Source organism: Callorhinus ursinus, unplaced genomic scaffold (genome assembly GCF_003265705.2).
Source record: "Callorhinus ursinus isolate GAN/ISIS: 27379988/994484 unplaced genomic scaffold, GSC_fseal_2.0 scaffold23, whole genome shotgun sequence".
Taxonomy (NCBI): Eukaryota; Metazoa; Chordata; class Mammalia; order Carnivora; family Otariidae; genus Callorhinus; species Callorhinus ursinus.
This window is the reverse complement of record NW_027397085.1, coordinates 22555282-22582066: the sequence shown is the minus strand read 5'-3', so window position 1 is coordinate 22582066 and position 26785 is coordinate 22555282. Positions and strand designations below refer to the sequence as shown.

The following is a 26785-nucleotide window of genomic DNA, read 5'->3' as shown; positions in this document are numbered from 1 at the left end:
TGTCTTCTAGAATATTTAGGAGGCAGGGGATGGTTCGGAGAGACGAGGGGTTTAAAAAAAAAAAAAATCTCCAAATTCATTAGTTGAATTCCACAGGACTGTGTAAGCAGTCTCTTAATAGTCCTACATCAATACGAGAGAAGTTGTAACTAGTTCACTTCGTGTAATTATAGGGCAGCTTTCTGCCAGGCTTTAAAGATAGACTTTGAAATGTTTCTTTTTTCATTTGCCTCCTGCTGTGTGCGGGGAGCGGCTCAGGCTCCTGGGATCCAGGCCAGAGCTAAATGGGGGCGGGCTGGAGAGGGAGGCACCGAGCTTTGGTTCCTGTTTTCCTGTGTCCAACTGCTGGGAGCACAAATGTCTTCCCAAAACGGTCCCCTGTGGAAAGCTCAGGGCCTAGAAGTATGATCTAAATTCATCCTTAGAGCAGAGAAGAATTGATAAAGCCATGGTCCTAATAAGCTTCTGGCAAGATGTACAGCAGACAGTAGTTCTTCAAGTAGGGTCCCCGACCAGCAGCATGAGCCCCACCTGGAAACTGGCTAGAAATGCAAGTTATTGAACCCCACCCCCCCCAAAAAAAAAACCTAGGTCTGGGGGGTAAGGCCCAGCAACCTGTGTTGCAACAAGACTTCTAGGTGAATCTCATGTGCCCTAAAATTTGAGAACCACTTCTGGGGACAAGATGTTAAAGGACATTATCCTACTTAGCTTTTGTCCAGGTGAGAGCCCTAACTTTTAAAGATTTATTCAAATGATGCCTATCTAAACATTAAGACCTTTGGAGTTGAGCAGAGCACAGTTTAAATTCAGGCTCCACCATCACCAGCCATGGAGCCTAAGACGAGTTATTGAACCGCTAAGCAGTGGTGTGTGTTTAACAGACAGCTCTCTGGGAAATGTCGTGTTTGCCCATTGCCGTGGTGTGTATACTACCATCTTGCCTAACTTCAGGCTACCCACATGATGGCCAGCCAACTCAAAAAATTCATGAAAATTTAGCAGTTTGCTCTCCCCATGTGAGCTGGTGTCAGCCCACCACTGGCTCTGAGACTCAGTTTCCTCGTCTGTCATATGGGTGAATTATCGTATTCACCCCATGGGATTGTTGGAATGTTGAAGTGAAAAAATAACAGGAGTGGATTTTTCGTGGGCACTTATATGTGCCAGGCACTTAATAAGCTTTATCTCATTGAATTCTCACACCCGTGAGATGGCTGCTGTTATTCCTAACATTTTATATATGAGGAAAGATCTGAAGTAACTAGTCCACGGTCACACAGCCAGCAGGTGGGAGAGTCTGAGTGTGATTCCAGAGCCTGGGTGGGAGAAGCATGTGTGTGGACTTCTCAGCACAGTGATTGGCACAGAGTGTCACCCTGTAACTGGTAGTTCTTATGACAGACATGAGCTTCCTAAATGCCCCTCCACTTTGGAAAGAGGGATCAAGAGTTCATGCTCAATGTAACTTCCCAGCCACAGAAGCCACATTCAGTTTCTTCTGGGAGGAGGGGCCAGTGTCTTAGTCCATTCGGGCTGCTATAACAAATTCCACAGACTAGGTGGAATGCTAGTTATGAATGCTGGGAAGTCCAAGATCGAGGCACCAGCAGGGTTGAGTCTGGTGAAAGCCCTCTTCCCGGCTCAAAAACGGTGTCTTCTCACACAATGAAAGGTCGAGGCATCTCTGTGGGGTCTCTTCCATAAAAGCACTAAGCCCATTCATAAAGGCTCCACCCCTGTGACCTAAGCAGCTCCCTAAGCCCCACCCCCTAAGACCATAATCTTTGGGGGCTAGGATTTGAACATACAAATGTGGGGGACACACAACATTCAGAGCATAACAGCCGGTTTGCCTGATGGGAGAGCTAGCTGTTGATTAATCATAAAACAGAGGATGAGCGCCTGCCTATAGGTAATAGCCAGCCACAGAGAACACGGCAACTTAGACTCATTCTAATAGAGTTGTAAGCTCCTTCTCCCCTCCCCAGATCAATTTGGTATATGTTTTTGGCAGGCTTTATCTATGCTTGTATACCAATATGGGTATACATATTCATATGTAGTTTCTTATTGGGTCATAGTAACATGCTTGGTTTTCTTTTTTACAATTTGCTTTTCTTTTTAGCTTAAGAATGCGTCGTGGACATCTTTCTGACGGACAGTCAGAAAGTCCACACTGATATACCTCATTCTCTTAAATCTGGTTAGTGTTCCACAGTAGTTACACACCGCCATTTACCTAAACAATCCTGTACTTTACTGAATCTTTTACAGAGATTCCTGCATATAACTGTAGGAGAAATTTCTAAAACTAGAATTCCTGAGTCAAAAAGAAAATACAATTTAAATCTTGATAAATGTGCCCAAATTGCATTCTCAGTGTGAAATTTCAAGCTGCCAACATTCAAGAAGGAAGTGTCTGTTTGTCTATATTCTCACCAACATTATTGGCATTCCTCAGATGATTTTTTAAAACTTTTTATTATGAAAATTTCTAAACATAAAGAATAGAGAAATTAATAGTAATGAACCACTGTGTACCCATCACGTGGCTTCCACAGCCATCAACATAAGGCCAATCTTATTTCACCTCTACCTCACTCACCTTCTCCCCCCGCTACTTTCAAGTGAGACAAAGCCAGGTTCTTTCATCTATAAACAGCTCAATGGGTACCTTTAAAAGGTAAAGACTTGGGGCGCCTGGGTGGCTCAGTCATTAAGCATCTGCCTTCAGCTCAGGTCATGATCCCAGGTTCCTGGGATCGAGCCCCGCATCGGGCTCCCTGCTCGGCAAGAAGCATGCTTCTCCCTCTCCCACTCCCCCTGCCTGTGTTCCCTCTCCTGCTGTCTCTCTCTCTGCCAAATAAATAAATAAAATCTTTAAAAAATAAAAAAATAAAAAGTAGACTCTATTTTTTTAAACATAGCCTCAATACCATTATCACATCTAAAAAGTCCTTGATATCATCAAATATCAGGTCAGTTTTCAAATTTCCACAATTGTCTCATAATTTTTTAATAATTGGTTTGCTCAAATCAAGATCCACCAAGGTCCACACGTCGCCTTTGGTTGATATGCCTTTAAAGTCTCTTTTAATCTCTAGGTTTCAAACACATACACACTTCCTCCTTTTCTTCCTTGTAATATATAAGAGGAGTTGGGTCATTTGTCTTGTAATTTCCCATTTTGTGAATTCTTCTTACTGTATCCCTGTGGTATCATATACTATGCTCCTCAGTCCTTTGTATTTCCTAGAGCTGATAATTAGATCTAGAGCTATGCTGTCCAATAGAGAAGTCAGAAGCCACATGTGGCCATTTAACCTTAACTTTAAATTACTTAAAAGTAAATAAAACCTAAAGTCCGGTTTCCCAGTCACATTAGCTACATGGCAAGTGCTCAGTAACCACATTTGGCCAGTGGCTACTGTGTTAGTCCAGAATAGCACATTTTCATCATCACAGAAACTTCTGTTAGACAAAATGCTTCTAGAGGCATCAGTGGATCCTCTGATGACTGGTAAATTATTTTTTTCTCATGTATGCCTAAGAGCAAAGATGAACACCCTGAAGTTTGCATTAGTAGGCAGTCTCAGGTAATATAAGGGAAGTAACTAACGTGTGCCAGACTCTACTCTGCCTGTTTTGAGTGGCAGCTGCCTGTGTTTTCAGAAGATGATTAGATGTTTGTAACGAGTACCTCAGGTATGTAAGAGCTTCTGTGGTGCCAAAGGTCAGTAGCTCCCCCGGCATGCAGGCGACCCTGACCCTGTCCTGCCTTCTCAGAGGGAAATTGAGGGAATCAATGCGAATCCATAAGGACTTAGTCTTGCAATTATTGTAGGACACGCTGGTTCCAGAATATTCCTAAACATTTCTCCTTTCTCAGAGGTGCAGGTGCTTCCGGTTGGAGCCTTCTTTCTGTGTCTTTGTCTTGGCATGTGGGTAATGAGCATATTTCATAGCACACCAAACAGGTTCCTCAACTTGCTTCTGTGACATTTTGCAAAGTCCATAGGGGCCATGGGGAGGTAGGGGAGGCGAGAAGCTGCAGCTGACAATGGAGAATTTTGGCTGGCTGGCTGGACATTTTAGCAGGAACCTCCACAGATTCCTGATAAAACCTTAACCAAGCTTTGAGGACATGGATGTTTTGGGGTCCTGATAGGTAGTGTAGAAAACAAAGCAGTCAGTGAGGGTGAGGAGACCATCCTCCATGGATTCATTCATTCTAAAAATACTCATAGAGCCAGACATCTTCTTGGTACTAGGATCATTGGTGAGCTAGATTGAAGTTTCTGCCCTCACAAAATTTACCGTCTGATCCAGAAGGCAGATCAATACTTTAACACCATCTGACAGATAACAATATGGGGATAAAAGCACATGAGAGAGATCCCTGGGCCAAACATGGATGTGGAGGGACATAATGTTTAAGCTGAGACCTAGAAGACAAGTAGCAGTTGGACAGAAAGAGAGGGTGGAGTGCAGGAAGAATATTCTGAGAAGAACTTAAGGGGTGAGCAGGTATGGGACACTGGCAATACACAAAGATGCTTGGTTTGGCTGCAACAGGAAGTGTGAGAGGAGAATGGCCAGAGTAGAGAGAGAGAGAACCCATCAATTGATGAATGGAAAAAGAAGATGTGCTATATATATATACACATATATACATATACATATATATACACACACAATGGAATATTATTCAGTCATAAAAAGGAATGAAATCTTGTCACTTGCAGTGTCATGGATGGAGCTAAAGAGTATAATGCTAAGTGAAATAAGTCAGAGAAAGACAAATACTATATGATTTCACTTATATGTAGAATTTAAGAAATACAACAATCAAGCAGAGCGAAAAAAATAAGAGCGAGAGAGCCAAAGCAAGAAACAGACTCTTAACTATAGAGAACAAACTGATGGGTTAACAGAGGGGAGGGGGGTGGGAGGATGAGGGAAATAGGTGATGGGAATTAAGAAGTACACTTGTCGCGATGGGCACCAGGTGATATATGAAAATGTTGAATCACTATATTGTACACCAAAAACTAATATAACACTATATGTTAACTAAATGTAATTAAAATAAAAACTTAAAAAATGTAGAGTAGAGAGATAAGAACTAAGTAAATCCCACAATGTAAGCTTTGGCAATTTTTTCTTCCTGTGCCTCAGTTTCTTCACCAAATAGGCACAATACTCGCAATGTTGTGGGTAGAACCCAATGACGTAGCAGGTGCAAAAGTATTTTCCAAACTATATTCTAAAATCCCAGTTGTAGAATTGGGTACAACCACTACAACATGTAGTTGTAGTGGTTCTAGTCTGGACCAATTTCACCTCTGGAGCATGTGTGAATTAGGGAGCTGTATAGTGGTGTTGGAACAAGCTACTTGCTGGTTCACAAAAGGCTATAATGCGCGTGTCTTATGTCTTCCCAACTTCATATTCAGTGGTGTCATATTGGTAGCCAAGGTAGGAGTATTTACACCATGAAAATTGGCAAACACTGAAAATCAGAGCCGTTTGTTTGTTTGTTTTTGAAAGCTGATTTTTCAACGCACCAGTGAGTGAGGATGAAAGTCATGAAATGAGTAAGAACCCTGGGCAGCAATTATCAAGGAATGTCCATCCACAACAACAAAGATTTTTAAAGAGTGACTCTTACCACTTTTTCTGCCATGGGAAACAGGCCTACCCGAAGCCAGCCCTTAGGGAAGAGAACAGGAGAGCCACTCCTCAATGCCAACCCATTCCCAGACGTGCCCAAGGAGTATCAGTGACACCCAGGGCACGGAAGTGAGATTGGAGCCTCTCAGGTCAACAGCTGCTAAGAGCTGCTTTCTTTGGCTCATGTGGCCAGCGATAAATTGGATTTCAATGTTCTGAATAGGCGGAAAAAGATATCTCCTTGCTCCCTTCTGCTCCCTTTCCTGGAGCTGCCGGCTGGCATTTTTTGTCACTCATCGTGGCTGCCTGCAGGGGAGATTATACACTTGGTGAAGAGGACACGTGGGAAAGATGGGGTCTTCAACAGTGGGAGTCTCTAAGGCAGGTATCCATTGGAAAAACTGGGATATGGAGATAGCTCAAAGCACATTTGAAATAATGGGGCCTTTTAAAGGGTGACCCAGAAAAATACTATATTTGTCTGTGTCTGTCTGTGGCTAGCATGCTTGCATACTCCCAATCCTGGAGAAATAACTGGCTGGGCATGTTAGAAATGTATGTCAGGGCCAGAGATGGCAAAATATCAAAGTCGGAGTTCAGTTCAAATGGCATGGTGTGGTGTCATATTCATTCATTCATTCATTCATTCATTCATTCATATATTCAACAAGTACTTATTGAGCTTCCTAGGTGCTGCCAGAATGTAAGTCCCATAAAGGCAGAGATTGTGCCTATCTTATTTCTTGTGGGAATGTCAGCACATTTTTGTTGAGTGAATGCATGGGATGGCATCACTTTGCCAATTGTCCATGGTGTAATGATAAATAAGCCATAGGCCCTGCTGCTACTCAGTTCAAGTCTGGAGGGGGAATCCAACTCAGCCTTGGGGGCTGGGAGATAGTAAAGACTTTCTGAAGACAGAGAGGCAATGCCAAACATATTGGCACCTATCTGGGAACAACCTTATGGAGGAAAAAAAAAAAACTGTTCACATAATTTGCAGTATCTCATATTCCTTTTGGGGGGCAGGGAGAGAGAATCCCAAGCAGGTTCTATGCCCAGTGCAGAGCCCAACACAGGGCTCAATCTCACAACCCTGAGATCATGACCTGAGCTGAAACCAAGAGTTAGACTCTCAACCAGCTGAGCCACCCAGGCGCCCCAGTATCTTGCATTCCTGGGAGGATGACTGACTCTACCTTAGAGTGAAAAATGATTGCAGATAGTTTCTGGAATACTTCTATAGCTTAATCGTCAGAGACATTTTCCATTTCTCAGAGACTTTCAGAAGGTTTTCCTAAGTTCAGGCTTATAGTTAAATGACCCTGTGCCCAGTGGGACAGATGGCATGTGGGTCTTTAGCATCACTCACTCCTAACATGGGTACCAGCTCTATAGGCAGGCAGGTACTTCTTCTCCGAGGTCATGTCTGTCCCATTTGGTATAAGTGAGAGAAATGCTCTAAATTTTCATTTGACTGAAGCAGACAAACTACAGATTTGCAGAAGGTCCTTAAGATGAAAACCTTGGCTTCAGGGACAGCTGAACTGAAAGAAAAGAATTCTAAGCTCCCAGAGCTTGCTGTTCTCAACAAGGGTCATGTAGGCTTTCTCCTTTGGCATCACCAAATGAAAGTGCAAATAGGTATAAATATGCACACACACAACATGCAAGTCTGAAAGGATTGAGATGAATTAAGAAGCAAACTGTTTGAAATCAAGATGTAACTTTTGATAGTAAAGGACGAGCTCAGCCACCTTAGTGTTCCTCTTCAAAGGCATTTTCCCCAAGGTTCCGGGGCCACTCAGAGTCACTTCATGCCTCACCACAGCGGCCCGTCCTGTTAGTGGCACCTGTACTCCAGCAGCCATTCTAAGGAGGACCACATACACAAACGTCAAGAGAAGAGTAATAAAATCAATCACCTATTATCCATGACTCAGATTTCAACTGTTACCAATATTCTGCTCATTTGGTTTTATGTCACCCATCACCCTTATTTCTGGAATGTTTTAAAGATATTCCTGGAGCTTTGATCATTCACCTCAGTCTCTGTTGTGTTTAGAGTTGGAAGGAATGGTAAGAATTACCATCTTTGCTTTGAAGTTGAAGAAACTGAGGCTCAGAGAGTTTCAGTGCCTCACTCATGGACACAAATGTGTAAATTGTGTATCCCTCCATCCCCCAACAGTATGGCCTGGTTATCAGAAATCCACTGTTTGCCTGGATCATATTGTCCCTAGACGTTACTCTTTCAGCTATAGAAATCTTCACACAGGGGTGAAAGAGAGAAAAAACTTGAGGGAGAAACTCAGTGTACGTGTAACCAGAGTTTTTGTTTTTTTTTTCCCCCTAAGCCAGGGAAGGTGGTGGTGGTGGGAGAGAGTCATTTGACTCATCTTTCCTCCCTCTGCATGTGGGATTTGGCTCAGGCTCTCAAACCATATGGAAAGAGATTCATTCACCAGGTGCCACACCTACTGGAAAAGCTCATCTGGAAATGAGGATAATGGAAGGAAGGAGAGTCGCCTCCTGGGATGAGTGAGCAAGCTCCTCCCCTTATCCCTCAGGCTCCCATTGCTCCTCGGGCCCTCCCTCACAGGTGCCTATGCCCTCCCAGAAGAAAAGATGACAATGGAAACGCTTTGGTTCCCTGGGGAATTCAGTGCTATCATTGAGCAGCTCTGGAACCTGGCACCCAGGCCATTTCAGAAGCAATCCCAAGCCATTTATTAAGAACCAGCTTATGTTAGCAGCCAGGGATATGGCTATGAACATATCTGGAATTACCTCCTATGGTAGGGGAATGAGATCACCCCAAAACAATCTCAGAGAAATGTTTGCAGGAAAAAAATGAAAGCATGCTAAGGGTGACCCTAAAAAGGGGCTGAGGACTGAATGGTTCTTTCTCTGCCCCCTGGTATAAACTCCTGCCTCTTTAACTTTTTCCCTGTTATGAGACCCTTGATAACCCAGGAAGGAGGCAGGAGAAACCAAGGGAAAGAAGCATGGCATATTCTGGGTACTTGATTGATATTTGATTAAGAGAGGAAGGCAGGAATGCCATGCCCACTGATTAGAAGTGGCAGGAGATAGATAATAAAGTACAATGCCGGGCTGTGGTGTCCCAGCTCTCTACCTAGGACTGGAAGAAGAGAAGTCCAAGACAAAAGACTGAGGGAAGGTGATACAGAGAGAGAGATACATGACAAAAGTCGCCAAACAGAATAGACTTTTAGATGTAGACACAGGGCCAATAATAAGGACCTTCCTTACATTGATTCCCTTCCCAGCCTTCGTCATCCTATTCTTTTCCTCCATAACACTTATTACAAAGGGTAATTATATATTGAGTTATAAGTTTAATCTTGGTTTCCACAACTAGACAATGCCTGGCATAGTTGCCCTCAAAAGTGTATTTATTGAAAGAATGAATGAATAACAAGTAGGGCTGGAAAAGTGAGGCCAGAAGATGGAACAAAGAGCTCATTACTCCTCTTGCCTCCTTTGGGCAAAGTCTTGAAGCATCCTTATTTATTGAACACTTATTATTTGCCAACTATTTTACAAGTACTCTGTGATTTATCTCATTAGTCCTCCCAGCAAACCCATGAGGAAGTGTGTTCATAGGTCCCCAAGACCCCCCTCAGATTCAGTGATTCAGTGGTAGGGCTCACGGAACTCAGCAAAGCTGTTCCACTCACAGTTATAGTTTATTACAGTGAAAGGATACAAATTAAAGTCAAAATCAGAAAAAAACACATAGGGCAGAGTCCAGAAAAGACCAGTCACAAGCTTTCAGTGGTTCCCTCCCAGAGGAGTTATACAGACATTTACTGGACTCAGCAACAATGCATGACAGCACACATGAAGTATTGCCAACCAAGGAAGATCACCCAAGACTTGATGTCCAAGGTTTTTGTTGGCGGTCCATCAGATAGGCATGTGGTTGACCTTAGTCTCCATCCAACTCCTTGAGAGGTCAAGGTTTTACCACATGACTCAAGCCTCCCACCGGAAATCACATTGTTAGCTTAGACTCTCTGGTATGCCCCCAAAGCCCCAAGTAAACCAAGTCTCTCTGAACAGGCAGGATATTCCAAGGGCATAGATTATCTCCCAGGTCAGCTGCCAAACCTTTCATTGGAATAGGCAGGGTCTGAATAACCCAGACTTGCTGAGAGTACTGCACAGAGACGTAGAATACTGGTCCCAATTCGTGGATGACCTGAATTAAGGATCATGAAGTCTAAGTTATTTGGTCAAAGTTACAAATGCCAGAATGCAAACAAACATCCTACTTGATGCTAACATCTGTGTTCTATTGCGCCCTTGTATCTCCCTTAAACAAGTAAAAATCTCTATGAAGAAAAGAAATTCATATAGAGTATCTCATAAGCCTGGCCTCAAATGTAAATGTCCAGATTCAGGGATTTCCACTTAGGAAGAGCATAATACTGTGAACCTCTGGTGATCTCAAGCCCCCGGCTAGCAGATGGTCTTGATCCTGTTGAGCACTGGGAGGGCGGGGTGGGGGGGGGGTAGATACAATGTAAATACATTGTTATGTATCTCTTCTCACGAGAGAAGACAAAACATGTGCACAAGGGCCAGCCAGCACTTTCTAACATACACTCCATTGCCCAAAATCTGCTCCAAAAGGATTATCATGGTGAAGGGAGAGAGGCAGAGTGGCCCAATTGGCTAGGAAGTAGGGAGTTAGGATCCGGGACAGTTAGTTGATCCTTTGTCTCACCAGTAGAGTAAAATCATATTTATCTTACCCAGCATTCCCAGGGCCTGTTCTGCTCATCCTGCAAAGTGGTCCAGATGCAAATATAAAATCACATTGGCAGATAAAGCTTCTGAGAAGCTAGTCAGCAAAAAAACCCATGTGACTTTGTTTAACTCAGCGTTTCCTGAACTTGAGTATGGAACACTTTTTCGAATGTGTGTAGGACCAAATTATTAAAATTCAGGACAGTTTGGAAAACATGGCCAAAACTCTCCTTTTTCATTTTCCAGCTTATGCCAATAAACCTACTTTCAAATTACTATTATCAGTCATATATATTAACCTTGAATGTATCCCTCTCCTCCAGGAATGGCAATTTCTGGGTATTTCTTGATTAATTCACAAATTCATTCATTCTTCAAGCATTTGTCAAACACCTGCTTGTCTTCAGGTCTCAGAAACAGATACAGTGGTGCTTTAGACATACATCTGAACAGAAACAGATACAGTGGTGCTTTAGACATACATCCTGAACTCTCCAAAGAGAATTCATAGCCTAGTGAATAATTACTTGAGCCAAAGGCCAGGATGTTTTTTTCTTGGCTCCATTCTCTAGAGATGGGCCATCTCATGACCAGCTCAGGGAGGTAAGCAGTTAGCTCAGCGTGTTGATTTTGGTCCCACCTGATGCCGGGAGTAGAGAGAACCAGACCAAATCCTTTCTAAAGCAGTGGGAAGTGTCACTAGTGCATGATGAAGAGCTCATTACATGGTTAACAAATGGAGTTCTCATCCTGGCTTGGCCTTTTCCTTTGTACTGCGGTGGTTCTGTTCCACTTGGGCTCCTTTTCTCATACGCTGTTATCAACCCACATGCCTCCTTCATTATTTTCAAATTGGAAATAAGCTCATTGGCAACGGTACTTCCTGCTGTTTCTGGATTCTACTATTTGGAGATTTCATTGTTATGTAGTCTTCTTGTTTCCGGGTTTTTAATATGTGCTAGTCAGGACTTACTCAGTTTCAAATGTCAGAAAATAACTCCCAAGTAGTTTAAGTAATATTACAGATATGGTCTTATTTAACCAAGTATCCTTCAAGCACAGCTGGATCTAGACACTCAAATTTTATTGTCAAGGCTCTTATCTCTGTAGTTCTCTTATCTATCTATATCTCTTTCTGTTGTCTCTGCAGCTTTACTCAGGTAGATGTGTCTATTGGTTAGGAAATACCAATACTAGTAGTCCAAGGCTTACCTCCTCAAGGCTTATGATCCAAGAGAGCATCTGTATATCAAACCTCAGAAAAGATTCTAGCTGGCCCTGTTGGAGGCAGATGACTGTACTGCACAAAGAACTATGTGAGGGGGATTTGGGTCCCCTGGCTAGCCTGGGCCACATACCCCTATGTGTATGGTATGACCAGAGTGAATGGCAGGCCTATCAGAAGATGGAGAGAAAACAGGTGGTTCCTCAGAGAAGGAATTTGCCATAATTTCACTACTAACATTCATTACTACAACATGCTGTTACTGCTAATGTCTCTGCATGACCTCGTTTCCATGTTTCGTTCCACGCATTATCCCTCCATCAAAAGCATGGCCCTCATGGCTTTCAGACCCTACTGCGGTGACAAATGAATAGACAAATTACAGGACCATAGAAGTCTTGAAAAGGAAAGCTCTTTAGGCACATACAAGCTTCCATTGGATTATCTGGCTTTCAGAAAAACACCAAGAAAAAAAGTTTGGTAATAACCCGGCTTTGAGACCTCCACACCCACTTTATTCCCATTCCCCCTCCCACCTACACCTGTAGAGACAGAAAACAATTGTGGGTGATAAAAGCTACTACCAACAATGTAACGGGTGATAGCTGATGTGGAAGTCAGAATCATTTTCCCCTGAGAGAACAGTTGAGAACCGGATAGAATCAACCAGCTGAGTCTCTTCAGGTGCTTAACTTTTATGTGAGGGCTCTGGAGTTCAATAATTCATGCTAATGCAGCCAGCAGCAAGCAAATTGCATTCACACTCTATTCAGATTTTGATTATAAAACAGAGCCCCAAATGAGTTTTGTGATGGAAAAACATACTTGGTGACTCCAGCTGGATAAAAGGAAATGAGGGTGAGAGAAGCACCAGGCTTTGAGGTCAGAGCCAAGTCAGTCTCAGGGCTGCCACACACTGGCTGTGTGACTTTGCACGATAATGTTGAACGTTTCAGAACTTTTGTCTCTTCATCAATACAATGGGGTGATGCCATCTACTTCAGAGGATGTTGAGATCATATGAATGACATAATATATGGAAAGTGAAGTAAAGCTATAATGTGAGACAAATTTCTGTGGCCCGTCAGTACCACAGTTAATTTCCTTCTTCTCTTCAGATTCTCTCCCCCTCTCTCTGCATCTGTCCCCACCCAACCCAATTTACAACTGGAAGCCAGTGGTTCCTGTAAGTAGGAATGTAGAGCTGAGACTACCAGAGGAGACTGAAGAGAAAGAAGTTAAAAATGGATTGACATTGTGCTTCCACAGTACTTGCCTGTACTAAGGGGAGATGGGGGAAAGATGAAGATTGTCAAGCACTTAGTACTATCTCAAGGTTTCAAAGCTCATGTGTCTTCACAGAGATTTAAGCACTATGTACAATTGGGCAATTTCAGTTTTAATATACTTGCTCAGTAGTCATTAAAATACGTTGCCACTTGCACTGGAATGTGAAAAAATGCAGCTTAGCCATTCACAAAACCTACATTGAAATTCCATTGCTCCCATTTTAGTTAGACTAAGATGTAACTCAGACCAGGGGCATCAAACTTGGATGCTGGGGGAGCTTGGTAAAAATGCAACCAAAAGATTCTGGTCAAAGAGGTCAAGGTTGGGGTCCAGGAATCTGCATTTTGGACATCTCCCAGGATTCTGATACAGGTGAACCACAGACTTTATTTTGAAAAACACTGGCTGAGGGGGTAAGAGCTTGAGCTCCTCAGGATAGACAAACCCCACCTCAAACCCTAAACCCACCACTGTCTATCTTCATGAACTTGGGCCACTTTTTTAACCTCTCTGATCCACAGTTTTCTAATCACAAGTTGTCATGAGATTAAATAAGATCTATTGTGGAGTACCTAGCACAATGCCTGGCATGTGGGAAGGAACAGTCACTAATCTTAGCTATTGATATTATCATTACTATGCAAAGTCAAAGGGGCTTCAGTTCTTTTTTTCTTAATTTTTTTTCATTCTTCCTTTTCCTTTACTTTTACAAATCCAAAGTAACAGTGCCTTAAGCAAGATGGACGTTTATTTAGCTTCCAGACAAATGTCTAGAAGTGTAAAAGTAGTCCAGGAATTGTCTGGCAGCTCTTCAACCCAGACTACTTCCTTCCCTTCTTCAGTGTGACCCTCATCCTCACTATTCAAGATGGCAGCTAAAACTCCAGCAATCATGTCTGCATTCCACATGGCAAAATGCAGGAAAGGAAAGAGAAAATCAGTCTCTCTCAGGAACGACACGTCCTAAAAGTTGCTTATACGCCATTGGCCAAAACTTAGCTGCCCCGGGGAGGCTGGAAAATGTGACCAGTGTTCTAGGTGGCCATGTACCCCAAAAATGTGATTTATATTACAATGGAAAATTGGAAGAAGGAGGGGACAACTATTGTGTCCGGATCTGCGCAACCCTAGGAGTCTAACAGATTCATTTCATTCTTCGGAAATCCTGTGCTCTCATTCTGCTTCTACCACCTTATTTCTCAGATAAGAAACTTCTCCAAGGGTGTTATGCTGAGTGAAATAAGTCAATCAGAGAAAGACATGTATCATATGACCTCACCGATATGAGGAATTCTTAATCTCAGGAAACAAACTGAGGGTTGCTGGAGTGGTGGGGGGTGGGAGGGATGGGGTGGCTGGGTGATAGACATTGGGGAGGGTATGTGCTATGGTGAGCGCTGTGAATTGTGCAAGACTGTTGAATCACAGATCTGTACTTCTGAAACAAATAATGCAATATATGTTAAGAAAAGAAAAAAAAAGAAGATAGCAGGAGGGGAAGAATGAAGGGGAGTAAGTCGGAGGGGGAGACGAACCATGAGAGATGATGGACTCTGAAAAACAAACTGAGGGTTCTAGAGGGGAGGGGTGTGGGGGGATGGGTTAGCCTGGTGATGGGTATTAAAGAGGACACGTTCTGCGTGGAGCACTGGGTGTTATGCACAAACAATGAATCATGGAAGACGACATCAAAAACTAATGATGTAATGTATGGTGATTAACATAACAATAAAAATTAAAAAAAAAAAAGAAAGAAACTTCTCCAAGAAGGTAGTCGCATGGTTTGTTGATCCCACTCAGCTTGGCTTATTTTCTTCCTAAGTTAAGTTGCTCTCATACCTTTCACTTCTCATTCCCCAATTTCATTCATTTTATTTCTACTATCCAATTTTTTTCAATTTTTTTTAAGTAATCTGCACACTCAAAATGGGGCTCAAACTCATGACCCAGAGCTCAAGAGTCAGATGGTCTACTGACTGAGCTAGCCAGGCGTTCCTGTACTGTCCAATTTTTTTTTAAAGATTTTATTTATTTATTTGACAGAGAAAGAGAGCACAAGCAGGGGGGAGCTGCAGAGGGAGAAGAAGAAGAAGCAGGCTCCCCGCTGAGCAGAGAGCTCCACGTGGGGCTCAATCCCAAGACCCCGGGATCATGACCTGAGCCGAAGGCAGCCATTTAACTGACTGAGCCACCCAGGCTCCCCTCTACTGTCCAATTTTAATAGACGATACAATTATTTCATTGCAGAAAAGTTAGAAAACATGGCTAAGCACTTAGGGAAACCATTTTTTTTAATATTCAAAAATATCAACACTTAGAAATAACCACTCTTAAAATGCTGGTATAGCCATCCAGCATTTTCCCCAGGTAAAAATATACATATGTATTTACAGTGAAAGCCTAGTTTTCATTTATAATGAAAACATAACTTTTTAATCTCTTGTTATACTTAGTGTATATCATGAGTAATGGTCAGTGTTATTAATTACAGAGCAACATCATCAATTTTAATGACTACAGGGTTTTTCATAATTTATTCAACCAGTTGCATTTATAATATCCACAGCTCTGTGCTAGCCCTCCTAGCACATGTGTCTTCACTCACTTGTCCACTAGTTTCCCGAAGATGAGCGTTTTCCTGTGGTTTTCTATCTGCCTGGGCCCTCCTTACTGTGTCCAGGGTCCAGCAGAAAAGCACTGCTCTAACATCCCATCAGCAAGGGACTGCTCAGGTCTTATCTCTACCCCTGAACTGCTTGAATGAACACTGCAGATTCATTCAGAAGGTTCTCAGAGAACTGAAATACTGCCTGCTTACATCCCCTTATGAATAGCAAGACTGCCCCCAAGAGAGGGGACTACTTCACCCCACTGCTGAGGAAAGCACAAAATACAATACAATCCCAGGTGACACTGAAGGGCTAGTAAACATAAGTTATTAGAGCTTGCAGTTTGCCACTCTGACTCCAAGCAAGACCAAAGTGAGGCTGTTTCTGCATGTAGAAACCAGTTTCAATTAGAAAAAAAAAAAATGCACTTGACTGAAACAATTATTTAGAGAGACAACTAATTCAACAAATGACAGTATTTAGCTGGCTTTTTTTAAAGTGATGATTGATTTCTGACTAATTCTTTATCTCAGTGCTTCTTAATGATCCAAACACTCATGACGTTTACACGTTTTAGAGAAGGCTGAAGACAAATTATGTTGCATCACTCTCATATAGCACTTTCTTTTTATTAATTAATTAATTAATTAATTTTAGTGATCTCTACACCCAGTGTGGGGCTTAAACTCGCAACCCTGAGATCAAGAGTTGCATGCTTCTCCAACTCAGCCAGCCGGGTGCCCCCTGTATAGTACTTTGTATTTTCAGGGACTTTTCACCTCATTTTCTTCCCATCAACGCTGAGGAATAAATAGAACTGATATCGTTAGCCTTTCCTTATTATAGCCATCCTATAAGAGATGCCATTTATTGGGCCCATACTATGTATCAAGCAATATACTAAATGCATTATAAATATTTAGGGTGCCTGGGTGGCTCAATCGGTTAAGCGTCTACCTTCAGCTCAGGTGATGATCCCAGGGTCCTGGGATGGAGCCCCACCTCGGGCTCCCTGCTCAGCGGGGAGTCTGCTTCTCCCTCTCCCTCTGCCCCTCCTCCCTGCTTGTGTTCTCTCTCTCTCTCTCTCTCTGTCTCTCTCAAATAAAATTGTTAAAAAATGCATTATGAATATATAGTCTTCATGACTACCCTAATGAAGTACATATGCTATTATTACCCCATTTTATAAATGGATATAATTTATGAAAGGTTAAATGACTTGACCACGGTTACACGAGAGGAAAGACGTAGAGCCAGAATTCCCAATCAGTATTCAGGCCCCAAAAACAGTCACTGACTCACTCAAGTTCACATAGTTGTGAAGTCAAGTCCAAAATCCTATTCCCTGCAGAGGGATTAAGAACAGGGGCTCTGGCCCCCACCCCTCTCTGTCTTCTCTGCACTGAGAGAAGCCCTCCTGCCACAGCCCCTCAGCCCCTGAAAATGTCCGCCGGTGCAAAGCTCGTCTCCACCCCCTTCTCAGTCAGGAGCATCTCTCAGCTATTGAGCCGATCACGGTCTGCAGTGGTGCTAAAACCACCGGAGACACTGACAGATGAGGTACCTTAGAAAAGCCTCGGCAGCTTGGCAGCCCCACGTCCCCTGACCTCAACTTATTTCTAGCCGCAGCTCCTGGGAACCAGCGCCATTTCAAGGGAATTGACACAGCAGTCAAGTCCACTGGGGCTGGGGCTGCCCCGGTAGGGGTGGCTGGCTCTGGGGCTGGAATTGGGGCTGTATTTAGGAGCCTCAGCATTGGTTATGCCAGGAACCCCTCTCTGAAGCAACAGCTCTTCTCCAGCGCCGTTCTGGGCTTTGCCGTCTCGGAGGCCATGAGGCTCTTGTGCCTGCTGGTGGCCTTTCTCATCCTCTTCGCCATGTGAAGGAGCCGTCTCCACCTCCCATAGGTCTTTCTCCAGTGTCTCGTCTGCCCTGTATGTTCCTTTTCCTGTACCTCCCCAGGCAGCCTGGGGAGAGTGGTTGGCTCAGGGTTTGATAGAAGGGAGACAAATAAATACTGTATTAACAAGAAAAAAAAAAAAGAACAGGGGCTCTGAAATCATGTAGCCTGAGTTCAGACCCCGTATCTGCCATTTCCCAGCTGTGTCCCCTTAGGCAAGGTACTAACCCACTCTGTGCCTCAGTTGCCCTACTTAGAAAAGGGGGTAATAAGAATGTCTATCTCAAAGGTTAAAGAAGATGATCTACATCCAGCACTTTAGCACATAGGAAGCGCTCAGGAATCAGTTATGAATGTTATACCTTCTGTCCCCCTAGCCTGTAAACTAAGGACCTATTGCATTGGTCTGTGCCACTGCAGGTGCCTCGGGCAAAAGCCTTATGCAACTACCGAGGGCAGAATCCTGGTGACCTGAGGTTTAATAAGGGAGATGTCATCCTTCTCCGGAGACAGCTGGATGAGAACTGGTACCAGGGGGAGATCAATGGAGTCAGTGGGATCTTCCCAGCCAGCTCCGTGGAAGTCATCAAGCAGCTGCCCCAGCCACCCCCACTCTGCCGAGCCCTCTACAACTTCGACCTACGACACAAAAACAAGAGTGAGAACCAGGACTGCCTGACCTTCCTCAAGGTAAGATTTTGGGCAGCCATGGAGGTCACGGGTGACTACATAGAGACTGTGGCAGAACCTGGAGTTGTATAATACTTGCTGATTTTAAAAATGTATACATATTTTCACATGCATGTTTATATATATGTGTGTGTGTGCACATATATGTAATGTGTGTGTATACAATTCAAAACTGAATGAAGTTGCCAGAGAAATCTAATGAGAGTTTGATGGAAATCCTTAAACCTTTCCTATTGCAATCACAAAAATAAGTACTCACACATTCATTCATTCATTCATTCTGTAGTCACTCGTGAGCACCTCTTCTTTGCAGGCACTGGGGATGCAGCATGAACAAATCACAGTCCCTGCCCTCAGGCAGAGTAATGGGAGAGAGAGATAAGTGGACAAAAATTTACAAATACATCTTGACAGTGTGCTGGGCAAAATACAGCTCTTACCTCTGTATGTATCTGTAAAGGCATTCTTGCCGACCAAGTTCTGAGCCCCTAATTCGATTCTTTACAACATTCTATTTTATTATAAACATTGTATTCAAAGCCCTCCAAACACACAATAAGATAACTTTATATATAAATAACCTCTTACAAGACATATTTTCCAAGCACATTAATTATCCTAAGATTTTTTTTGCCTCTTTTTTTTTATCAGATAATTCCCGACCATGTGCAAGTAACAACACTTTTACTAAAGTCTAGACTACTTTAATTCTCTGTATTCAGTATTTATTATTCCTTAAACATTCAAATTCTCTCACAGAGGCCAAAGTTGGGGTGATTTTCACTCTTTGCTACTTATGATAAGTACATCAAATACTAGAAGTGGCTCTGGTACAGTAGCTCAAGGTCTTTTATTTTGTAAAACATTTTTATTCCACCACTACCAGAAATGAGATTTATTTCAGATTGCCTCAAACTAGATAACATCACTGTCCTCCATATTTTGAAATATTGATCATTATTGTCTTGGCACCTCAGAGTGAGTCCCTTGAGGAAGGTCATTCTGTGTCCCAAACTGCAAAGCCTGTGCTTCAACGACACTTAGAGGAAGGGCAGTTTCATCCCACAGATATTTATTGAGTATTTACTTTGTGCCAGGCCTTAAACGCTGAGCTCAGCGGACACCACTGGAGGAAGGCAGAGGTAGGAAGCATTATCTGCATTTTTGCCCCTCTTGGGAAATTTGCAAAATTCGCAAAGCTCACTCCACCTGCTCGTTCATTCAATGAGCCCATCCATGTGCCAAGCTGCCCACTGGGGATAAAATGATAAATCATTGTCCCTACCTTCACAGAGCTGGCAGACTAGTGGAAGGAACAGACACATATGAATGGGAAACTATGACAAAGGAACGAGAAGAGAGGATTTGCTCCATTCTGGAAGCTATGGAAGGCTGCGACTACACTAGGAAATTTCATGGTCTTCCTAAACTCAGCATGTCCGAACTAAACCCAAGATCTTCCCTCCCAAAAGCTGCTCTTGTCCTGGTGCTTTCCATCTCAGTAGATTGTACGGTTTATTCACACGTTCACTTATTCATGCATACAGACAGTCATTGAGAAATATTTACTGAATGACTACTAAATGGGAACCACTGTATTGGCTGCTGGGGACACAGAAATGAACAGAGCAGAAAGAGGCCCTGAACACATGGAGTTTATAGTCTGATAGGATGGACAGGCATTAAAGGCATTAAAGAAATCATAACCTACAAATGTGTCATTGTAAATTGCGATGGGGTAGGGAAAGCTAAGAAAAGGTATAATGCAATAATGAACTTAGATTTGGATTCATCTAAATTCCTGAGAGGCATGGATCAGAAGGTCAGAGCAATCAGTGGATGGATATTCAGATTTGGACTGATGAACAGGTATGGAAGTGGAAAGGCATTCCTGATACGGTGAAAAATCAGTGTGTCCTTTATGACTTCTTTTGTATGAAATATAAGGATGGGCAGAATGAATGTATACATATACATATGCTAGGAGTCAGAACAGTGGTTACTTCTTGCTAGATGATGGGAAAGGGCACAAAGGAGCCTTGTGGGTGCTGAAAATGTTCTCTATCTCTTCATCTGGACGGGGGTTTCATGGAAATAGTGTTAACATTCGTCAAGCTTTACATCCAAACTTTATGAACTTCATTGTATGTGTGTTTGTTTTCAGCAAGTTTTTAAGAATCACTGTGTGTGTGGTGTGTGTGTGTGTGTGTGTGTGTGTGTGTATGTTTTATCTTCATAGAGAAGAATCTGGGGGAAAATGTGCTAACAGGGATGTTAACAATGGTTATATCTATATTGTGGTAGAGTTAGTTGTTTTTTTTTACTGTATTTCCTAATGTTTCTACAAATCTACATATAACCTTTTATAATAAGAAAATTTTGAATAAAAAGCCACCTTATATTTGATCCATTAAAAATTGAATAGGGGTGCCTGGCTGGCTCAGTCGGTGGAGCATGCGACTCTTGATCTCGGGGTTGTGAGCCCAAGCCCCAAATGGATATAGAGATTACTTAAAAATAAAAAAAAATTTTAAAGTTGAATAAGTTCTGAAAAATCTTCAAAATTAGAATGAAATTTATTCTTCCTTTTGCTAAGCTAGAAATTTCTCTCCCTATGGCTCCCATATTGATTTCTCTATCAGATTAATATAAACTAAAGCCCAGATTCTGCTGCTGATTGAAAATTTGGAATTTTCAATTGGATTCCACTGGTCCCTCCAAATTATTACTACTCCTCTTGCCATCTCAGTGACCCAAATGCTGCCCTTTGTAGAGGAAGATTTTGTAACTAAATATATGAAAGAGTTACATTTCTTGTACCTTACACCATCTGGGATTCCACACTGATCTCCACTGAAAGCTTTCACCACCTGAAAACCAAGAGCAAATGATGACCTTGAGACTTTGTCTCTTTCAGGACGATATCATCACGGTGATCAGCCGAGTGGATGAGAACTGGGCAGAAGGCAAGTTAGGGGATCAAGTAGGCATCTTTCCGATCTTGTTTGTAGAGGTACGTGAGTATCAAGTCTACATCAAATGCATGTTCACTCCAAAATACACACGTGCCACGGGGATGCCTAAGAAAAATACCTTTTTGATAAGAGGCTTATTTCAAAAATTAACTAAGGTCTCCAAAGAAAAGATGCCAGAAGATAACACCCAGTTTCTGGTAAGAGTGTGGGGAAATGGGCCTTTTTATTCTGCTGATGCAATTTCTCATGCCCAAACTCAGATAAACCCGTATCAATAACATTAAAAACCTCCATCTCCCTTGATTCAGCAATTCCACATCTGAGAGTTTATTGTAGAGAAAAATTCAAACAAGTATGCAAAGACATATGTACAGAGTGTTCACCAAAGCCTTGTGTGTAACGGTGAAAAACCAGAAATAATCCAAATATCCGACAATAAGAATTTCATTTTTAAAAAATAGGGTGATGAAAAAATATATACCCATTAAAAATTATGTTAAAGAAAAGTAGTCAGTATCATTGAGTATTTGGTGTTATGGGAAAAGGTTTATAATTTCTTGGTAAATAAAATAAAGTTTAATGGGTATAGAGTATTGGATTAGGAGGTCAGAAAGTCCTGAAGATCTGTTTCACAACAATATGAATATACTCAACACTACTGAATCATATACTTTAAAATGGTTATTAGGGTAAATTTATATCATGTGGTTTTGACCACAATAAATAAATGGAACTGTATGAAACTAGGCTTATAAATATGTGTGTGTGTATATAAATGGATAGAGGACTGGAAGGATATGTACAAAAATATTAACAGTGGTGATCACCAGATAGTGAAATTCTAGATAATTTTCATTTTCTTCTGCAATTTGTATTTTATAAATCTTCTGAAATGAACATATTGATATATTCCTTCTCAGTTTTTCTAAGCTACTTTAAAAAGAAAACAAAGGATGACCACATGCTAGACTATGTCTACCTGCTTTTCAAATGTAATACTATAACCTGGAGTTCCTAACCTCTTTATCTTCGAGCCTCACCCTAGCTTGAGGCAGGTCATTCCAAATTTAAAAGAGAGGTTCCATTGTTTAACTGCATTAATTGGATGCTTACCAGGCATAAAGCATTTAAAAGTGAGCAGTGGGGAGCTACAAATGTGGTAAAAGGCACGCTTTCCACCCTCTAGGAAGGTAGGGTGAAAATAGACAGAGGCATAGCTGGAGATATGGGGACCAAGTCTTTCATTCTTAGGAGCCAAAACAGGTTCTGAAGCAAATGGTGTGCCCAGAACACTCTTCCAGCTGCAAGGTTCTCCATAGCTCTTCCAGCTCCATCAATGTTGAAGGGATGGAAAATGGAAGGGAAGGAAAGAGGGTGAGTCCCGAGAGGCTGGTGTCCTTACCATCACTAGTAAACAATACTCTAATTAGCAGCGCTTTTTCTCTTGCTGAGACCCCTTTGAGGCACACATACCCAGTTCCCTCTACCTGTTCAAATCTCACTCAGGTTACAAGGCTCAACTAGAAACCTGCTTCTTCCATAAAATTTCACCACTAGTTGACCACTCGGTTATCTCTGTCTTTTGTAAACACCTGATGGCTGTGTTGCTTATACTGCACAGGCTAGACTAACACAGAACAGGTACTCTGTAAAAAAAAAAATGAGCTTAGCAAGTGAATGAAGAGACAAAATTTAGAAAACAAACCATTCAGTGTGACCCTGTCCTATATATGTATATTCAGTCATTCAACTAATTTTACATTGCATACCTGCCAAGTCAGGTCCTAGGCTAAGGTCTAAAGATACAGAGAGATGTGGGTCCCTACTTTCAGGGATTGTAAAGTCAGACATTAATCAAGTAATTTTAAGTGTAATGAATGATGCAAAGAGTGAAGGAGAGGGAACTAAATGGGGGAGGGAGGGAATGATGTGCAAAAGTCCTGCGGGATGAGGAAGTGTAGGGAGCCCAAAGGTCCAAAAGAATTCTAGAGCTGGAGCTTAGAGAGTAAGAGAATGACACGAGGCAGCCAGGGAAGTAAGTGGGAGAGGGATCACAGAGGGCTTTATAAATCATCCTGTATGAGTCAGGATGAGCTAGGTTATGCTATGGTAATAAAGAGCCCCAAACTGTCAATGGCTCAACAAAGATAAACTTACTTCTCACCCACATTACATGTTCAGCACAGGACCATGAGAGGCCATACTCACAGAGTCACTCCAGAACCCACACTGAGGTTGAGCCATCTTGTAGTTGCCATCCGGAGCACGCGGACTTCCCCAGTTTTCACGGCAAGGGAGGAGTAAGGAAAAGTGAGTTGTACATCAGTAAATGCCTCAGCTCAGAAGTTACACTTGTTACTCCACCCATCGCCCACTGGCCTGAACCAGTCCCCTAGCTTCACCTGTCTTCAAGGCAGCTGAGAAGTATAGGGGAGTACAGGACTGTCTAGTAAATATTGTGGTCTCTGCCGTATCATAAAAAGTTCGGACTTGATCCAGAAGTCAGTAGACACCATCGAAAGATTTTAAGGGACTCAGTAACTCCATCAGACCTGCGTTTATTAAAGACTGCTCTTCTGGCTACAATGGGAAGAATAATTTGAAGAGGAAAAAGCAGAAATGCCAGTTAGGATGGCAGTGCACCCGTGGCTCAGTTACAAGATGACAGTGGGTTGGAAACAAGTGGACGGATTCAAACACCATTTAGGAGGTAGATCCACAGGACTTGGAGGTTGATGGAAGTGAGGAACAGGGCAGAAGAATTGGTCAAGAATGCATGCCTCACTTTCTGCTTTATGTGCCTAGGTTAGTGGTGGAGGCATTTGCTGGGTCAAGCAACATCTGCTAAGGAGGAATAGTTAATAGTGATGGGGAGACAGTGGTTAATTCTCCAAGGACAGAGATCAGCTACAGTTAATACCTAGCTGAATACATAGGAGGTGGTTCAATTTTTGCATTTTAGAGTTTGCATGGTCCCCTGCGTTATTTCAAGAAGCTTCTCCATAGCTCTGAGGGGGAAAGGACCATTGATTTTATTACCCATCTCTGATACCCTTTTTTCTAAAACTTCTGCATTTAATGATTATTCATTTGGACACTCTCCCCACCATTTCACCTCTAAAATTAGTGATTACAAGAACCCTCAAGATCATCATCAAACTAGCCATTGCTTCATTTGTTCTCCTAATTGCTAGGAGGGGAAAAAGATAATCAAGTGGTTGCTCTAATCTGGGAACCCGATTTTCAAAAATTACTTGAAATCTAAATTGAGCTTTTTAAAGCAGTACTTAAATTTTGACTCCAGTCATTTCATTAAGATTAGCACTTGCTGAGAACTCTTTAAATAAGTTTTGAATTACCAGTGCCATGCAAAGCAATTGGAAAGAAGGAAAGCTTTCTTGTAAGAGTGACATGGGTTTTGTTGTGGGTTTTTTTTTTTTTCCTGCATAAACAGGATTTTTCTTGTTCATGTATCATTTGATTTATTGAATAGCACCTGGATAAAAAGGTGGTAAAACAAATGCTGAGCTTACACCCATTCCTGTCAGGACTTCTCCAATGAGGCCTACCTGGGTTATGTGAACCTTGCTCAGCCCAATGAACCTCAAGGATATTGTTTCAAATGAGTGGGTATAAATTTAAGAACTGTGTAATCCTTCCCCAACTGAGCTATTAATCATGTTGGCAGAGCACAGGGCAGACCAAGAGTCACACAGAGCCCTTTGTCAATGTTGCTGATGAAAACACTAGTGTTGCTCACCTGGGGACAGAACAATTAGGTAGAGGCAAAAAAAAAAAAAAAATCAACCTATTTTGTTGTAGCTGTGAATGACCGTAAAGAACTCTACTCGTTCAACTCAAAGAATATATATTGTCCTCTTACTGGGTGAACAATGGAGGGATTGGTGCGCTGGGAAATGTAAGACATTGTCCCTTGTCCAGACTGCCATCAGAGTTTGCCTAGACAGTTTCCGGAACTGCCTAGCTGGTCTCCCTACTTCTGGGCTGGCACTTCTGAATAACAGCCAGAATGAGCTTTTATGTGTTTATTTTTATTTGCATACGGTAAAATTTACTCTTTTTGGTGTCCACTTCTATACATTTTGGTAAATGCATACACTCCCATCAAGACGGAATCGTTCCAACACCCCCCCCCCAAATACAACAGCATGCTGACTCTGTTGTCAGGCCCTTCCCTGATTCCCAACCGTTGGCAACTGCTGATCTGGTTTCTGCTCCTATAATTTTCCTTCTCCAGAATGTCCTATCTATGGAATCATACAGAATGTAGCCTTTGAGTCTGACTTCTTTCACTTAGCACAAAGCATTTTGGACTCATCCATGTTGTTAGGTGGATCTGCAGCTTGTCCCTTTATATTGATGAGCTGTATTCCACTGTATGGATGTGCCAGAGTTTGTCCATGCACCAGTTGAAAGACAATGCAGTCATTTCCAGTTGTTAGCAACTACGAATAAAGTACTATAAACATTTGCATACCGATTTTTGAGTGGGCATAAGTTTTCCTGTCTCTTCAGTAATTACGTAGGAGTGGGATGGCTGGGTCAGATGCTAAGTATGGGTTTAACTTGGTAAGAAACTGCCAAACCGTAGCATGAGCTTTTAAAAACATAAATCAGATCGTGTCACTCCTCAACCTAATGCTGCCAGAGGCTTCCTATTAGACTTTGAAAAAACTTGAGCCTCCCAGGACTTTTGGGACCCAGCCCCTGCCTGTCTCTGTGGTTTCTTTACTACCTGCTCCTCACTCTCTGGTCCAGCTTCTGTTTCTTTCTTGACTTTTTCTCAGACTGTTTTTCCCTCTTCAGGATCTTCCCACTAGGTTATGATCCCTCCGTCTGGAATATTCTTACCCCCATCTTCACATGGCTGGCTCCTTCTTGTCATGTGTGTCTTGGTTAAATGTCACCTTCTCAGTGGGATTTCCTTGACCCCCCCCCCCAAAGTAAGCATCTCCCCCTGCCACTCTCTGTCATGTCAAAGAACTTAGTTCTCTCTGATACTTTCTTGTTCTGTTGTCTGTTTACTGGCTGTGCCATTTGTAAATCACCCCTTCTGGGCCATAGCTCTCTCATCTTTAAAGTAGACATAACAGTGCCACTTCCCCTACCTGATGATTTTCTTTTTCATAGTATTATAAGCTTCTTGAGGTAGGCACTACCTCCTCTTTAAAATTTTCTATATTGGCTATTTTAATCATTTGCACATTGTCATAAGAAGTTAAATGGGTAAACTCCCTTTTACCTTTATAGTTGAATCTCTACATTAGAATAAGATGTGGCTTGGGAGGGCAACTTTGTCAGCGTATTTCAGCCCTCCAAAGGAACTGAATTCAAAATATAGCACAGTCAGTGTTTGTGCTAGAGCTAGAACTAGATTGCAAGAGCTGGCTTTTACATTTTCAGGAATTTTGCTAGCTAGTTGTAAACCATTGGTATATATTTATATCATTGAAATGAGTAAACTCTACAAAACAGGACATGCTCTTTTTTTTCTCTTCTCTTCTCTTCCTCTCCCCTTCTCTTCCCCTCCCCTCCCCTCCCCTGCGGGATGAGGAGATGGAGTGAAATTCTAGATAAACTTACTTCTAGATAAACTAATTCTAGATAAACTCCCCTCCCC

At 42.2% G+C, this 26785-nt stretch overlaps 1 protein-coding gene and 1 pseudogene across 3 annotated transcripts in view; both read left to right on the top strand.

Moving 5' to 3' along the window:
- The window catches only part of SH3RF2 (SH3 domain containing ring finger 2), a 132642-nt gene that overhangs the window by 36845 nt on the left and 69012 nt on the right, over window positions 1-26785 (top strand). For all 3 annotated transcript variants that reach the window (XM_073905511.1, XM_025892375.2, XM_073905510.1), the window contains exons 3-4: window positions 17900-18169; window positions 21087-21182. In XM_073905511.1, the coding sequence (XP_073761612.1) occupies window positions 17900-18169; window positions 21087-21182 (366 nt within the window). The remainder of the gene's footprint in view (window positions 1-17899; window positions 18170-21086; window positions 21183-26785) is intronic.
- Window positions 17023-17598, top strand: LOC112839504 (ATP synthase F(0) complex subunit C2, mitochondrial pseudogene; annotated as a pseudogene).